The following is a 15,193-nucleotide window of genomic DNA, read 5'->3' on the forward strand; positions in this document are numbered from 1 at the left end:
CCCTGTTATGTTTTTCATCACCTACTAACACCAAGACGATTTCCGTCTGTTTCTTGTTTATCGTCTGTCTCTCCCACTGTATTGTGGGGTCCCCGAGGGCAGGATTCGTATCTGGTTTGCTCCCTGCCGGGCACAGCTCAGCAAGGGAAGGAGCTTGCCCACCCAGGCGTAGGCAAGGCTGAGACTCGACCCCAGGACCTTATCTACTGCTCCACCCACTCCCAGACTCACCTCGACCCATTATCTTTCTCTCCCCACTCTGTTCCTGTCAGACTGATTCCCCCACTGCCGTGCCTCTGCCTGAGCCCTTCCCTCTGCCAAAATGCCCTTCCTGGGTGCCACTCTGCCCATCCTCACCTAGCCTGGCCCTCCGGGAGCCCCCAGCCTCACCAGGGGAAGAGAAGGCAAGGTTGCCTGTGGCTCCAAGTGCAGGTGGAGGGGGCTTGGAGTCCCAAGAAGGTGAACTGTCAGAGCTAGGCCCCTGGGGTGGAGTGAGGGAGAGCTTCCTGGAGGCGGCGGCATTGGAGCTGGGGCTACAACATGGACGAGTCCGAGAGACGGGTGGGAGGGTGGGAGGGCACGGCCTCAGCAAAGGAGTTTGGATATTTGGTCTGAGGGTGACTGGGAGCCATGGAGGTTTCTACGCAGGGGCAGGGAAGCGAATCTGGCCGGTGGGAAGTGGTCCAACCTCCCAGAACCGCCCCTGGGCCAGGTCCTAGGGAAGCCAGGGGCCACCCTGACCTCACCACATCAGACCGTGGTTTCCTAACACCCCACCCGGCCACAGGGGAGTCTCGGGGGCGGCTGAGAATTCGGTGAAAGGATAGGAGGGCCCCCAGGAGACTGGCCTGTGGCCCTTCCCCTACCTTGGTCTGCCCCATCCGGACCAGTGCGGCTGGAGGAATCGCAGCATGATGAGCCCCCGCAGGCCCGGGGAGGAGTATCACTCCTTTCAAACCTTGAACCCTGGCTTGGGCCTTGCGGCCCCACACGCCTGAGGCCCCCCGCACCCTGGAACCAACACCCACCCCGACCTGAACGGAGGCCATAGGCCTTTGGACAACACAAAGCACCTTTATTCTGGAGCGTGGACCCCAAAGGGCAAATCAGTGGATCCAGTAGGCCCAGCGGACGAAGCTGGATATTCTCAGGGACTCCCCCCTCCCCCCACCCCGCCCCGTCCAGGATGTACAAGCTGGGGGTTGGAGGGAGGGTGCCTACTTTTCCAAACCCCCAGACGGCCGCTGGGCAAACTGTGTTTCTTTGGGGAGTTTTGATCCGCTGTTTTGGGGGGTGCAGGGGCGGGGACCACAGACAGAGGCACCCAGCTTGGGGCAAATGAGACCTGAATTGGGCTCCAGTCCCCCTGTGTCCAAGGGAAAGAGTGGGGAGCGTCTGAGACCAGTGAAGCCGGTCTAGGCGTCTGAATTTAGCCCCCCACCCCCACCGCGCACCTGGGCCAAGGCCACCGCGCAGTCCGTTCGTGCATATTCATGGCCACTAGGGGGCAGCGGGGACCGGGGGGGGGGGGGGGGGGGGCAGGGCGACCTCCCCCTTGCGGCCTGTTAGTGCACGTGCATGGCCACTAGGGGGCAGCAGGGACCTCGGGGTGGTGGTGGGGGGGAGGATGCAGGGCGACCTCCCGAGGGCCGCGCCTGCTGCCCCGTGGCCCCATCTGGTCAGAAGTCCAGCTCTGGCATCAGGGTGTGCTTGGCGCGGCTGGGGGGCGTGGGTTCCTCCTTGGAAGTGTCGTCTGGGAGGGCTGGCCCGTCCCCGTGATCGGCTTCCCAGGCTCTCTGCTGGGCCGGCCAGTCCAGGTGAGCCCAGCGGGGGTCAGGGCCCCCCACGACCTCGTCCACCAGAGCCTCCAAGTCAGGCGGGGGCGCGGGCCGCTCCACCAGGATGGGCGCGAAGGGCCCCACCAGCCAGGGCAGCGGCACGGCCTGCACCACCAGCTCCAGGAGCTCGTCCACGCAGGCGTGGGCCCGGGCCACGCTGCCCCGGCCCTCGGCCAGGGCGGCCGCCGGCACATCGCCGAAGCAGCGGGCGTCGGCGAACGCGGACTGCAGGGCGTCCACGCTGCGCCGCACCTCGGCCACCTTCTCCTGGGCGCTGGGGGGCAGACCCCGCACGCTGGTCTCCAGCGCGTCCATTGTGCCCTGCAGCTCCCGCATCAGACTCCGGGACAGGACCAGCGTCTCCAGCTCTGCCTGCGGGGGAGGGGAGGGGCCTCAGCGTCCCCGACGGGCGCGCGCCCCCCCAGGACCAGCGCCCTGCCTCAGTTTCCCCACAGGGCACCCCGTAGGACCATCCGGCCAGCTTCCCCGTGGACACTCCAAACCGCTGACCTCAGCCCTTGGTTTGAGACGGCTGGAGCCCGGCCCCACCCCTCCCCCCCTCCCGGCCACCCTGGATAGATCCAGAACGCCCCCTCGCACCCCTCGCCCACCCTCTCGCCGCCACCCTACCTGGCTGCGGCGACGGCCGTTTTCTGGGGAGCGCTGGCTCCAGTCCTCCCAGAGCTCCTGCACCTTCCCAGGGCGGGCGGGGGCAGTGGGTGTGGCCCCACCCTGCATGAGGTTGATCTGAGGGGACAGGGGCGGGGGTGGAGCTGAGGATCCGGGGGCTGGGGGAGCCAGGACCCTAGCGTGGATCTGGTCTCGATAACCATGTAGAGAACATTCTTCCCTGCAACCTTCCCCTGCTGATCCAGCCTGGCCAACCGGCCCGTTCTCTCCTCTGCTCTTGGCCAGACGCCGTCGCTCAGACTCACTTCGGCCACGCTGGCCGGTGGGCTGGGTGCACTCCTCCCTCCGCCCCACACCCCTGCCTGGCTCATTCCAGTGTTTCCGAGCGGACGGAAGTCTTCCCTCCCTGCCTCCTGGCTGGGCAGATGCCCCAGCGCCTGGTATGTTTTTTCATCATGACCTTCATTCCCCTACTGCGCTTTGAGCGTCCTGAAGGGGCCACTGTGCCTTCGGTGCCCAGGACGGGGCAGGTATTAGAAGACAGGAATTGTGGTCCATCTGTACTCTGGGGTATCGTTCAGCCTTAAAAAGGAAGCCCGTTCTGACACCTGACCTTGAGGACATGGTGTTCAGGGATAGAAACCCACTCGGGCGCTCATCGGCGCCCTCTGGTGGCCGCTGCGGGGACGACAGCCTGGGACCCGGAGGGAGCTCGGGGACCCGGTGCCGCTTGGGGGGCTGGGCCTGGGGATGAGGAAGGGGAAGGGGACCTGTGGGCGGAGCCAGCATCCCGGCTGAGGTGCCTGGTGTGGGTGCGACAGGCGGGAAGTCGAGACCTGACCCCCCCCAGGTGAATGGAGGTTCAGATGCGGGAGCAGGTTGGGGGTGTCTGACGTCATCAAGCTGAGCCAAGCGGGAGCTCCCGCGGGCCCTTGGGTGGCTCCGTGGATTAAGCTCTGACTTCCGCTCAGGTCACGATCTCCCGGTTTGTGAGTTCGAGCCCCGCCTGGGGCTCTGCGCTGAGCGTGCAGAGCTTGCTTGGGATTCTCTCTCTCCCTCCTCCCCTCCCCTGCTCATGTTTTCTCTCTCTCAAAATAAATACAGTTTTTAAAAAAAGTGGGGGCTCCGTGTTCCTTTGGAGCAGGGAGGGACACACAGTGAGGGCAGAGACTTGAACCTAAAGCTGGGGTGGATCGGGATTGGTGGCAGGAAAGCCAGGGGAGGGGTGTTTTCTTTCTCTCCTGAACTACTTTACCTATAAATTCCAGCTCCTACTGGCTCTCCCGCCACTGAAGCCCCTTCCTGTCTCCCCAGGCCGAACCTCGACCCCCCTGAGCCTCCCCAGACCCATGTGCCCTCTCCGCCCCAGCCTTGAACACACCGGGCTGGAGGCAGCTGAGCCCGGCTTGGCCTCCCCCGTCAGACCAGCTCAGGACCAGGTCCCCAGCTGGCACTCGATCCACGCCCACCGGCCGGCATCACGGGGAGGGAGTGAACAGAAGGATCTCACCAACTCCAGTGTCTCCTGCAGCTGGGCCAGCGTGTCCTGGGCGTGGTGTTTCTTCTGCCTCAGTTTCCCCAGAGAGTGTTCATATGCCAGGTGGCGGAGCCGTGCCGACAGGGAGCCCAGGCGCACAAAATAGCCCTGTCGTCTCCTCTGCTCCTCCACGGACCCCACTTCCGGGCCCTCGGCCTCCGCTGCCAGGGCCGCTGGAGGACAGGACGGGGGATGGGGGTCAGCGTGGCCGCCCCCTCCACGTCTGCTCACCCTCCTTGTGCGTTGACGAGCCCGCGGGCTCCCAAATTTATAGTTTTCCTTTAGGGACCTCAACTCATTTCCCCAAACCCTATGACGTAGGCACTGCTATTAGCCCCGTTTACAGATGAGGAACACTGAGGCAACGGACGATGAAGCCCCACAGTCTGCAAGAGGCAGACCTGAGATTCCAACCCAGACACTCTTAGCCCCTCTATGAAACGGTCTGTTAAGAATATACTATGGGGAGCTGGGTGGCTCAGCTGCGTAAGCGTCCGACTCTTGACTTTGGCTCAGGTCATGATCTCATGGTTTGTGAGTTCGAGCCCCGCGTCGGGCTCCGCGCTGATGGTGAGGCGCCTGCCTGGGATTCTCTCTCTCCCTCTCTCTGCCCCTCCCCCGTTCTCTCTCTCTCTCTCTCAAAATAAACTTTTAAAAAATCCTAAAAAAAAAAGGGTATACTACAAACGCTTGGCACACAGTAGGCGCCTCATAAATGCCTCAAAGCCTTTCTGCAGAGGAGGGAGTGCATCGACATGTTCTTCTAGCCCCCCTAAAGCAGGGGTTGAGAGAAGTCAGATCGTCTCTGGGGTCAGAAACAAGATGTAGAAAGCTGGAGAATGCTGTTTTTTTGTTTTGCTTTTTTAAGATTTTTTCTTTTTTTTAAAAGTAATCTCTACCCCCAACGTGTGGCTCGAACTTACAAACCCAAGATCAAGAGTCACGTGCTCCACTGACTGAGCCAGCCTGGAGCCCTGTGACAATGGCAGGGCTACGGGAACCGTATAAAGGGGCAGATGCCGTTCAGCCCAAGTGTTTAGTTTTTGAGGACCAGCCACAAATCAGGATTTATAGGGCAAAATCTGATTGTTAAATGCACACGATGCACTAAAGCATTTTAAAGGCACTGCTTAGGCCAGTGTGACCATCGGAAGGGACACCAGTTTGAGACCGGGGCCCTCAAGTCTGTAAGCCCCGTACAGCCCTAGGGTCTGCGTGGTCTGCTTTCTCGTAGGGGGTGGGGCGGGGGGCCGTGGGAATGCCCGGGGGGCTCAGGCCTGGGCTCCAGCCTGAACTGCTGTGTGGCCCTGGGCAAGTCCCGGGCTTCTCTGATCCGTAACCTCTAGGGATGGGGAGTGGGCAGGAAGATTCGGGGGCAGGGTGGGCGCGAGCCGGGCTCACCGAGCTCGTCCTCGGTCATGGGCAGGAAGTGGTCCACCAGCTCCTCCGACTTGCCCAGCACGACATCCACGGCGTGGCTCACGGAGCGCTTCAGGTCCACACTCCAGCGGCGGCTCTGCCGGGCCAGGCCCACCACGCCCGTCACACTGCTGGCCACCGTGTCCTTGGCCGAGGTCACCACCTGCTGAGAGGGGTCCCCTTCCAGGTTTGGGCTCCCTTCCCTTCCCTTCCCTTCCCCCAGCTCCTTGGGGCTGGGTGCCCAGGGTCCCTGGCCCTTCCTGGCTCTGGGACTCAGTTTCCCCTCTAAAACATGGAGGAAATAAAAGTTCTCCCTTACAGGGTCATTGAAGGCGTTACCAGCACCACCTGGCACATGTTAAGTGCTCAGTAAACTCGGGTGCTGTTTATTATCATTACTTTGGGGTTTTTTTTCAATTTCATTATTCTATTCTATTCTATTCTATTCTATTCTATTCTATTCTATTTTTAAATGTAATTTATTGTCAAATTGGCTTCCATACAACACCCAGTGCTCATCCCAACAGGTGCCCTCAATGCCTGTCACCCCTTTCCCCTCTCCCCCGCCCCGGGTGGTGATTATTTCAATCTGGCTGGTGCAGTCCCGACCGGTCCGGTCCCGGAGGAGGTTACCCTGCTCCTTCCCACCCCCAGCCCCCTCTGGGTCCCCACGGCACCGTCTCCGAAGGTTGCTGGAGGAAGGGCAACTTCTCTTCCAGCTTGTCCAGACCCCTGCAGGCGAGATTGTTCACGGAGGCCACTGGAGGGGGGAGAGTCAGGGAGTGAGGGAGGGACACGTAGGGGGAGGCAGAGGGAGGCCCGGGCCACCCTGGGAGGGGCTGGGGACCCTTAGGGTGTGGGTGGGTCACCAGGCCGGGCCCCACCTGCGCTTCCCTCCCCGCCTCAGCCCTGCCACCCGGCTGCCGCCAGCACCAAGGTGACTCCTCGCCCAGCCCAGGGCGGGCTCAGATGCCCCAGAGAGCAGGCTCAAGGTCACGCACACTGGCTGAGAAGGAGGCGGGGGAGGCCTCGAGCGGAGGAGGTGACCCCCTTCCTGGGTCAGACGTGAGGCCAAGGGTCTTGTGCCCCCCACCCCTCTGTCAGGTTGGACCCCTCAGCTGATCACAGGAGTCCGGGGAGGGGGGGGATGTGGGGCTCAGGACACGCAGAGGCAAGGACAGAGAGGCAGATGGGCAGGGAGATACCTGAGGAACGTCAGGCCACGAGGGAGGGCGTCAGGACACAGAATGAGGGGGCCACAAGCAGACAGCTAAGGGTGGAGGTCCAGGAGATCAAAGGCAGGACCCAGGGGCGCGGTGGCGGGGAGGGGGGGTGCTCACGCTGGGGCTGCAGGTGGCTCAGGAGCGGCTGGGCGTGGTCCAGGGCACGGGCGGTCAGGTCACACACGCAGTGCTCGGCCAGGCGGCAGGCGGAGCCCAGCAGCGGGTGCCTGTCCTTAGCGGCACTGTAAGCCTCCAAGACGGCGGTGCACGTGGTCCTGACCAGGGGCAGGGCCACCACGCGCTGCACCACGTTCTGCGGGGACGGGTGGCATCAGAGGGGCCCGAGGGGGCGCGGGGAGCTCGGCCGCCCCTCGGTCCAGTGCCCCTCTCTGGGCCGGGTTGAGGGGCGAGCGGAGCAAGCGGGTGGGTGGGGGGGCTGCACGCTTCGCTTGGGGCTCCGGCCTCCCCATCTGTAAAATGGGTTTCTAGAGGTTTCTAGAGCCGGGAGATTCAAGGAGCCGACATGCTGCCGTTGAGAGTGCCGAGACGGTGGGCACAGAGACAGACCCGGGCAGAGACCCCGAGGTGGGGGAGGGGAGCCGGGTGTGGCTGCAGAGATGCTCCCCGCCCCGGGCCTCGCCGCGCCCCCCCCCCCCGGGAGGTGGGTAGCGTGTGCCAGCAGCCCTCCCCCGCAAGGTCCAGCAAGGATGGGCATGGGAGGGGGCCCCGGGCCCGAAACTGTCGCGGGAGGGACGGTCCCCCCACCCCTCCCTGTGGCCCTGTCCTCGGGAGGGGCGGCCCCTCACCTGCCTGTCTTGCTCCCACAGGCTGTCTCTGGGGGGCCGCACAGGCTCATCTTCTGACATGTCGGCTGCAGACATCCTGGGGGGCAGGGCCGAGTGAGAGGGCCTTCCAGGCCTTGGGCTCTGTCCCACTGGGCAAAGTATTGTTCCCTCCTGGAACCTCCGTTTCCTCAAAACAGAGTTATGATACTACCCTTCCTCGCAGCGTCGTGAGGGACACGGACACTGGATGCACAGGGCTCTGCACACACTGGGTGCACACGGAGAGCCTCTGGCAAGGTGGGGACATTGCAGGGGTTCAAAGCATGGGCTCTGGAGAGAGAAAGACTGGGGTTCACATCCTGCCGTTACCTGCTGTGTGACTTTGGGCAAGTGCCTTCCCCTCTCTGAGCTCTTTCCTCTTCCGCAAAGGAGAAGAGGCCCCTCTTACCCCTGCGCACCCCCCAGCTCGCCCTCACCGGACAGAACTGCACAAGCAGCCCCCCGCAGGGGCGGAGGTGGTAGCTGCGGGATCCCAATAAACCTAAGGATTGACAGGGAAACTGAGGCACCCAGAGGTGAGGTCCATGCTGCTTCCAGGACCACACATCTGAGCAGGCTCAGAGTGGGGAGTTCGACCCGAGACTCCCCGCTCGCTCGAAGTTCTTCCCCTCTCCCCACCCTGTGCCCTCAGGGCCCTGGTCGCCGCTCAACTGGGTCCTGAGCTTTAGCCAACTGGGCCAAGGGTCTCGGCCACCTGCTCCAGCCCTTCACCCCCCGCCCCTGTCACGCCGCTGGATCCTCTCCCGCCCACCCGATCAGGAGCCCCCAACCTGCGGGGTCCTCCCGGACGCCCCCACGTGGCACTCACCCGGGCGCGCGCAGCCACAGCCCCCGGACGCCGCCGCCGACCCCCGACTAGGGCTCCAGGCTCCGCCCACCGCCGGCCCCGCCCGCCTTATAGCCTCTTGGAGGGGGTGGGTGGGGCCTTCCCTACTGCCCAATGGGGAGAGGCCGTGTGGAGGCGTGGCCCGGGGGGCGGGGCTCCAGCGACCCAGCCCACCCGCCCACCTCCCGGCGCTTCCCTGGGGTTCTCGCAGGCGCTCCGCGGTTGTCATGGTAACTTGGGCGACGCTGGAGGCCCCAGGATTGGACTACTTCCGTTGGCCAGGTTTGGCCACCCGTCACCCTGCCGTTGCCACGCAGACGGTGGAGGGCGATCACAGCGCCCACCCCGTCGCTGAGGAGTGACTTTGGGCAAGTCTTCAAGGCGTTTTTATTTAGAAAAATCTGCCGTGGAACTCAGCCAGGATTCTGGCCCGCCCGTTCCCTCGGATCCCCATTTCACAGATGAGCAAATTGAGGGATCCGATTCAAACCCCTCTCTGCCAGACTCCAGGCCCCTCCCTGGCTTTCGTCATCATACCTGGAATGACCACCAACGACCCTCCTTCCAGGGAGCTGACAACACTGGGCATGTCCCCCCCCCCGAACACCCAGGGGTCCCCCAAGTCTGACTCGGGCTCCAGCATGCCCAGCACTGTGTCGGCAGGTGGCTCAAGGTTGCGAGTTGGGAGAACACAGCCTTCAGCTTTGCCCAGCCTGCTCAGGCCTGCCCTGGGTGGCTCTCCCCCTAGGTTGTCACCGGCCAGCATGATGAATTGTTTGGAGACCTGAAGCATCCAGTTTAATTTAAACCTTCCCCGGGACACAGCTGTGGCAGGAATCCACCGGTCAAATGACACTCTGGGCAACGGTCAGGGTTTTATTTGGAGTTAAGTCCTGGATGGGGGGAGGGAGAGGGGAAGCCACAGGCCATCATATCCCAACTGCAATCCCTTTAGAAGCTCTAGAAGCTTGTGTCCTGCGCCCCCAGGCCCTGGGTCTCTCCTCTTTCTTCATTCCTTCCCCTTCATCCTGGAGACCTAGGAAGTCAACTTGGGAGATGCTTGTAACACTGAATTCCAGTACCCCCAGTCCCTTTCCACAGTTATTTATTAACCCCTCCGTTCTGACCCCAAACTGAGTGATGCTGGCTAGAAGGCACCCCAGCCCCAGGCCCTGCATTCGGAGAGCCCCTCAAAGTGGGGGAGACAGAGCCAGACAGAGACAACCCCGGTGTGGCCAGGGCTGGGCCAGAGGGAGGCCGTGCAGGCTGGGGGCGCCTGGAGGCCAAGAGATCCGGAAAACAGGGAAAGGCTTTCTTGGGAGAGGGTACCGGGAGGCCAGAGAGCCCAAGATGTGTTTGGGGAAGCACGGGCCGGGCGGGTCCAGCCAGCAGCTCTGGAAAGCTGGAGGTGAATTCTTTGCCAAGTAGCAAGCAGCGTGCTCCCAGGCCTGTCTGCCCAGCCCAGCCCCAGGCCTCAGTGGGACTCAGCTGCAACCAGGAGATTCCGGCCCTTCCAGGCTTCGGGCCCAGCGCAGCGCGTCGCGTTCCGAGAGAACATCTTGTCTTTGTTGGCCACAAGCCACCTGTAGAGGTCTTCCAGGTTCCCATCACAGATCCAGGGGTTACCAGAGACGTCAAAGCCATCCTTCATGTCCCGGGTGGGCTGCCCCAGAGATGCCCAGAGCCCCTTAGGCGCGCCGGTAAGCAAGTTGTTGGACAGATCCAGGAAGTCCAGCTGCCGCAGACCCTGGAGGGCGCCCGCTGCCACGGTGGCCAGCTTGTTGTCATTCAGGAAAAGATAGCGGAGGTCTGGCTGGGGTGCCAGGAGCCCCTCGTCAAGCGCCTGCAGTCCGTTGCCTTCCAGATGCAGCCTTTCTAACCGCAGGGGGCCTTTCAGAAGGTCTGGGGGCAAAGCCTTCAACTGGTTATTGCTGAGGTCAAGGATGCGCAGGGAGGTGACGTTGGCCAACAGCCCCGGGGGCAGGGTCTGGAGGCGGTTTTCGGAAAGGTCCAGATGCCGCAGGGCTTTCAGGCCGAGCAGCCACGAGGGCTCCAGAGCCTCCAGCTGGTTTTCCTTCAGCACCAGGGTGTGGAGAGCAGCCAAGGCCTGGAAGAGGCCGGGGGGCAGGCGGGCCAGGTGGTTGCGGGTTAGATCCAGCACCTGAAGCAGAGGCGCGGGCAGCAGGAACTGGGGCGAGAGGCTCTCCAGCTGGTTGCTGGACAGGTGCAGTTCCTGGAGGCGAGCGAGGCCCCCGAGGGTGTCGTCTGGCAGCCGCGTGAGGTTGAAGAACTCCACCACCAGGTAGACGGTGTCGGCCGGGAAGCGGCGGGGGATTTGGGCAGGGGGGTGGCAGGAGACGGAGCTGCCGTTGACCGCGTGGGACACCACGCAGGCGGCACGGTTGGGGGTGACCTCCTGGGCGGAGGCCGTAGACAGCAGCAGCAGGAGCAGCGTTCTAGAAAGCCGGGAGTCCAGGCCTCCGGGGCTGCGGGCAACGACAGAAGAGACACCCGGCTGGGTGAGAACGTCCCCAGAATCAGCCAGCCCGTTCCTGTCTACTACCTGGGACCATGCCACCGCACTGGTCCCCGGGACGAGTGCAGTCACCCCCTGTTCCTCTCCTCGCTTCCACCCTCACCCCTCACGGCTGCCAGAGGTAGCTGTTGTTCCAGAGAGAATCCGAACTCTCTGAAGACTGCGTTTCTCTGACCCATAAGTGTTACCCCTCCCCATTGCCAGCCTTGCCCCAACGGGTTGTCCATTATTTACAGTCACATGTGCTAATTCCTTCTGCTCTGGCTTGTTTTCTGGGTCATTTCTTACCTCCCCGGCTCCATATGTTGAAGGCCAGGGCAGCAAACTCCTACTTGTCCTGCAAAGCCCCGCCTCCGATGCTCCCTTGCCCGTGAAACTTTCTCCGACTTTCCCAAGTTGTCCCCTCTGGGAAACTTTCTGCCCTTTCTGCCCCGCGCCGGCCAAACAAGGTTACTTGCTGTGTCCAGCTCTATCTCGCTCCAAAGTGCTCGAGGGCAACCCAGGGCTCCAAAGGGAACCCTGAACACGGAAAGCGCATCCAGCTTTGTGCAGATCGGAGCAGGCATTTGGCCCTGGGGTGGGGTGGTTTACAGGCGGCACCATAATCCTCCCAGGGCTGGGCTTCTGCCCCTCACGGTCCCTCCAGCAGGCCTCTGGTGGGGTGTTGGTCGGGAGGCGTTGGTGGGCCTCCCGCTCTCTGCGTGGCCCGTGGAGCACTGCCGTAGCAGGTGTGAGTGACAGCGAGTCTGTCCACAGTTAGAGCCTGTCGCTCTGTTCCAGCCCGTGGGTCTACATCTCGCCCCGTGACCTCCGTGCATCAGATGGAACTGCCTGGAATCCAGCTCTGCCCACCATGGGCAGGCTGGGGGGACTCACCTGTGCTTCCGCTGTGGCCTCCGAGAAGACATGACGGCTTCCCCTTTTTCCATCTGGGCTCGCTCAGCCCGGTGAGGTAGCCTTATACCTGCCTGGACTGGGGGCAGGGCCGCCCGCCCCAGGGAAGTCCTCACCCACGTCCCGTTCCCGTTAGTGGCTGGACCTGAGCCAGGCAAGGGAAGGGGGGTGGTCAGAATTGCCAAATTGCTTCCTGGCAGGGGAGGGCCGTGCTCCCTTCTCTGCCTGTTTTTACCTGGTGTTTCATCCCCCCGACTCCTGCTTTTGGGGGGTGGGTACTCCCAGAGTCTCTGGGGCTGAATCCTCACTCCCCCCATGCCAGGAATCAAGGGTCACGTTTGCAAGGCTCCGTTCCTGGGCGGGGGAGGGACAGCTCTCTAAGCAAGAGCTAGTCTTTGCAATAAATCTAAGCAACCAGGAAGTTCAATGGAAGGAACAAAGAGGACTTGTCTTGAATTCATGACATATTGTTGTTGACCTTTTTTCTAAATGAAATAATTTCTGGGTGTTTTGTTTTGTTAATAGTGAGAGAGAGCGTGCAAGCAGGAGTGAGGGGCAGAGGGAGGGAGAGAGAGAGAGAGAGAGAGAGAGAGAGAGAGAGAGAGAACCCCAAGCAGGCTCCACACTCATCACAGAGCCTGACCGGGGGCTCAATCCCACAACCGTGAGAGCATGACCTGAGTCGAAGTCAAGAGTCGGACGTTCAACCGACTGAGCCACCCAGGCGCCCCCAAGTGAAATAATTTCTAAAAAATAGAATTCAAAAGGGAGTGATGCCTAAAGTCTCCACAGTCTTCAAACAATGGCCAGGGAGGGACTAAATCATGCTCCGGCTCCCAGCTCTATAGAAACTGCTCTGTTTTGTGATCTTAGGCGAGCGGCTTAACTTTTCTTGGCCTCGGCTTCCACATCCGTGAAGTGGAACTCAAGTCTCCAAGGGCCCCTTCTGCTCTCTCTTTCTTCATCCGAAGGCTAATGAGCTATTTGTTTGGGGCCTCCCTCATTCCCTAATAAATGCATCCGGAAGCTACAAATGTGCCTTTGAGAACTGCTTTGGCTGCATCTCACGGGTTTGGTTACTCAGCGCTTTCATTCTTGTTGGGTTCTAAACATTCAGCTGTGATGTGTTAACTTTACATGCACCTCGACTTTGGTCACGCCTGGCCATGGCCCAGTCTCTCCACAGCCCAATCTCTGAAGAGTTTTGTCTCGAGCCGCGAGAATGAATGTGAGTTCTGTCTTGTGGGCACACAGATCCAGAGACATACGTGCAAGCTGACCATGACAGGCGTAGAGAAAGACGGGTGAACACCCTCATGAATACACAGATACAGATACAACACAGAGACACAGACAAAGCAGGACAGAATAACAGACCCGTTGAGATGGACACACAAAAACAGATATGCACAAAATAGACAAAGGACCCGAATAATAGTTTCCCGAGGGGGACGGACACGCAGAGGGTCAACAGGTACATGAAAGGTTCTCAGCCTCACTCATCCGCAGGGAAATGTAAATCAAAACCACAATGAGATACCACCTCACACCTGTCAGAATGGCTAGTATCAAAAAGACAGAAGGGGCGCCTGGGTGGCTCATTGGATTAAGCATCCGATTTTGGCTCAGGTCATGATCTGTGGGTTCGAGCCCCGCATGGGGCTCTGTGCTCACTCCTCGGAGCCTGGAGCCTGCCTCGGATTCCGTGTCTCCCTCTCTCTCTCTGTTCCTCCCCTGCTTGCACTCTGTCTCTCTCTCTCTCTCTCTCTCTCTCTCTCAAAAATAAATAAACATTAAAAAACTTATTTAAAATAAAAGAAAAAACTAGAAACAGAGTAGAATGGCGGCTGCCTGGAGCTGGGGGTGCAGGAAATGGGGAGATGTGGGTCTAAGGGTACAAATGCATGGTTACAAACTGAATACATCCAGGAGTTGTAACGTACAGCCCGGTGACTATCATTAACGTTACTGTATTACATACTTGAAAATTGCTAAGAGAGTAGATCTTTTGTTTTTTTTTAATTTTATTTATTTTGAGAGAGTGGGGGAGGGGCAGAGAGAGGGAGAGAGAGAATCCCAAGCTGGCTCTGCGCTGGCAGCGAAGAGCCCAACTCAGGGCTGGATTCCACGGACCTTGAGATCATGACCTGAGCTGAAGTCAAGAGTTGGACGCTTAACAGACTGAGCCACCCAGGCGCCCGGTGGGTGAGTAGATCTTAAATGGTCCCATCACACACACACACACACACACACACACACACACACACACAGAAGTACCTGAAATAATGGATGTGTTAACCTTTCATGGTGCGATATTGGCATGTGTCAAACATCTGAAACTTACACAATGTTGTAGGTCAAACCTCTCACGCGTCCAGGAGAAGCTAGGCGATGTCCTCCCGGTGTTTTGCATTTGTTTACTAGGCTAACGGTCTCCTCTGGGACAAGGGGGAGCCAGATCTGTCTCGACCACTGCTCCACCCCCAGAGCCCAGCACACAGTAGGTGCTTCATCGGAAGCGGGCGGGAAGGAAGGGGTGTGAACCCTAAAGGCAAAATGCTACAGAGATCTCTCAACGTGCAATCAGAGCCCGCCCCTGCTTCAAAGCCTCGGGTGGTTCCCTGTCCCACTTAAACTCCATCAGGCCGGGGGGAGGAGGATGGGGAGTTAATGTGTAATGGAGGCAGGGTTTTAGTTTGGAAAAGATGAGAAAGTTCTGGAGATGGATGGTGGGGATGGGTGCCCAACAGTGTGAACGGACCTCATGCCACTGACCTGTGCACTTAAAAAAAATTTTTTTTTAATGTTTACTTTTGAGAGAGAGAGAGAGAGACAGAGCATAAGCAGGGGAGGGGCGGAGAGAGAGGGAGACACAGAATCCCAAGCAGGCTCCAGGCTCTGAGCTGCCAGCATGGAGCCCGGCGCGGGGCTCGAACCCACGGACCTTGAGATCATGACCGGAGGCCAAGTCAGATGCTTAACCAACTGAGCCACCTGGTCGCCCCCGAACTGTGCACTTTAAAACACTTCCCATGGTGCATTTGAATTCATGTGGATTTATGTGGATTTTGCCACAATAAAAACATTTTTTTACGCTCCTGATCTGTGGGGCCCTGCCTGCCCCGAGCCCTGGCCCTCCTCTCCCTCCTGATCTGCACCTGCCGCCTCCCCTCCCGGGGCCGCTGTGGCCACCTTGCCCCCTCCTCCAAGCGTGTTCCCACGTCCCCCACACTGTTCCCTCTGCCCGCACGCCTCCCTACAGCTGCTTTCTCACTCAGCACATCTCAGCTCAAGGGTCACCTCGACAGGCCCTCCTTGGCCACCCCCCACACCCTCACCCTCTACCTAGCACATTACCTGGCCTTTTCCCCACTGCACACATCACTCCTTCAAATCCAGTCCTAATTTGCAAGTACAGGACCGGTCTCCCCAACTAGGTTACGAA

At 60.4% G+C, this 15,193-nt stretch overlaps 2 protein-coding genes across 4 annotated transcripts; both read right to left on the reverse strand.

Annotated features, from left to right (window-relative positions):
- Nucleotides 1-1,058: 1,058 nt before the first annotated feature.
- Nucleotides 1,059-8,370, reverse strand: PLIN5 (perilipin 5). Of its 2 annotated transcripts, none has more exons than XM_043586234.1 (8): nucleotides 8,301-8,370; nucleotides 7,454-7,529; nucleotides 6,765-6,960; nucleotides 6,102-6,184; nucleotides 5,407-5,587; nucleotides 3,979-4,178; nucleotides 2,469-2,585; nucleotides 1,059-2,210 (listed from the first exon to the last, which is right to left on the reverse strand). In XM_043586234.1, the coding sequence occupies exons 2-8, from the start codon at nucleotides 7,526-7,528 to the stop codon at nucleotides 1,680-1,682; spliced, it is 1,383 nt and encodes a 460-aa protein (XP_043442169.1). In that variant the 5' UTR covers nucleotide 7,529; nucleotides 8,301-8,370; the 3' UTR covers nucleotides 1,059-1,679. The 2 variants fall into 2 exon arrangements, with proteins under 2 accessions (XP_043442169.1, XP_043442168.1); XM_043586233.1 differs by having other exon boundaries at nucleotides 7,454-7,600.
- An 811-nt stretch (nucleotides 8,371-9,181) lies between these two features.
- On the reverse strand, nucleotides 9,182-11,847 carry LRG1 (leucine rich alpha-2-glycoprotein 1). Of its 2 annotated transcripts, none has more exons than XM_043586236.1 (2): nucleotides 11,143-11,718; nucleotides 9,182-10,804 (listed from the first exon to the last, which is right to left on the reverse strand). In XM_043586236.1, exons 1-2 carry the CDS (start codon nucleotides 11,418-11,420, stop codon nucleotides 9,793-9,795), a joined length of 1,290 nt encoding a protein of 429 aa, XP_043442171.1. In that variant the 5' UTR covers nucleotides 11,421-11,718; the 3' UTR covers nucleotides 9,182-9,792. The 2 variants fall into 2 exon arrangements, with proteins under 2 accessions (XP_043442171.1, XP_043442172.1); XM_043586237.1 differs by lacking the exon at nucleotides 11,143-11,718 and adding an exon at nucleotides 11,731-11,847 and having other exon boundaries at nucleotides 9,407-10,804.
- Nucleotides 11,848-15,193: the final 3,346 nt, after the last annotated feature.

The sequence above is a fragment of the Prionailurus bengalensis genome, chromosome A2 (genome assembly GCF_016509475.1).
Source record: "Prionailurus bengalensis isolate Pbe53 chromosome A2, Fcat_Pben_1.1_paternal_pri, whole genome shotgun sequence".
Classification (NCBI taxonomy): domain Eukaryota; kingdom Metazoa; phylum Chordata; class Mammalia; order Carnivora; family Felidae; genus Prionailurus; species Prionailurus bengalensis.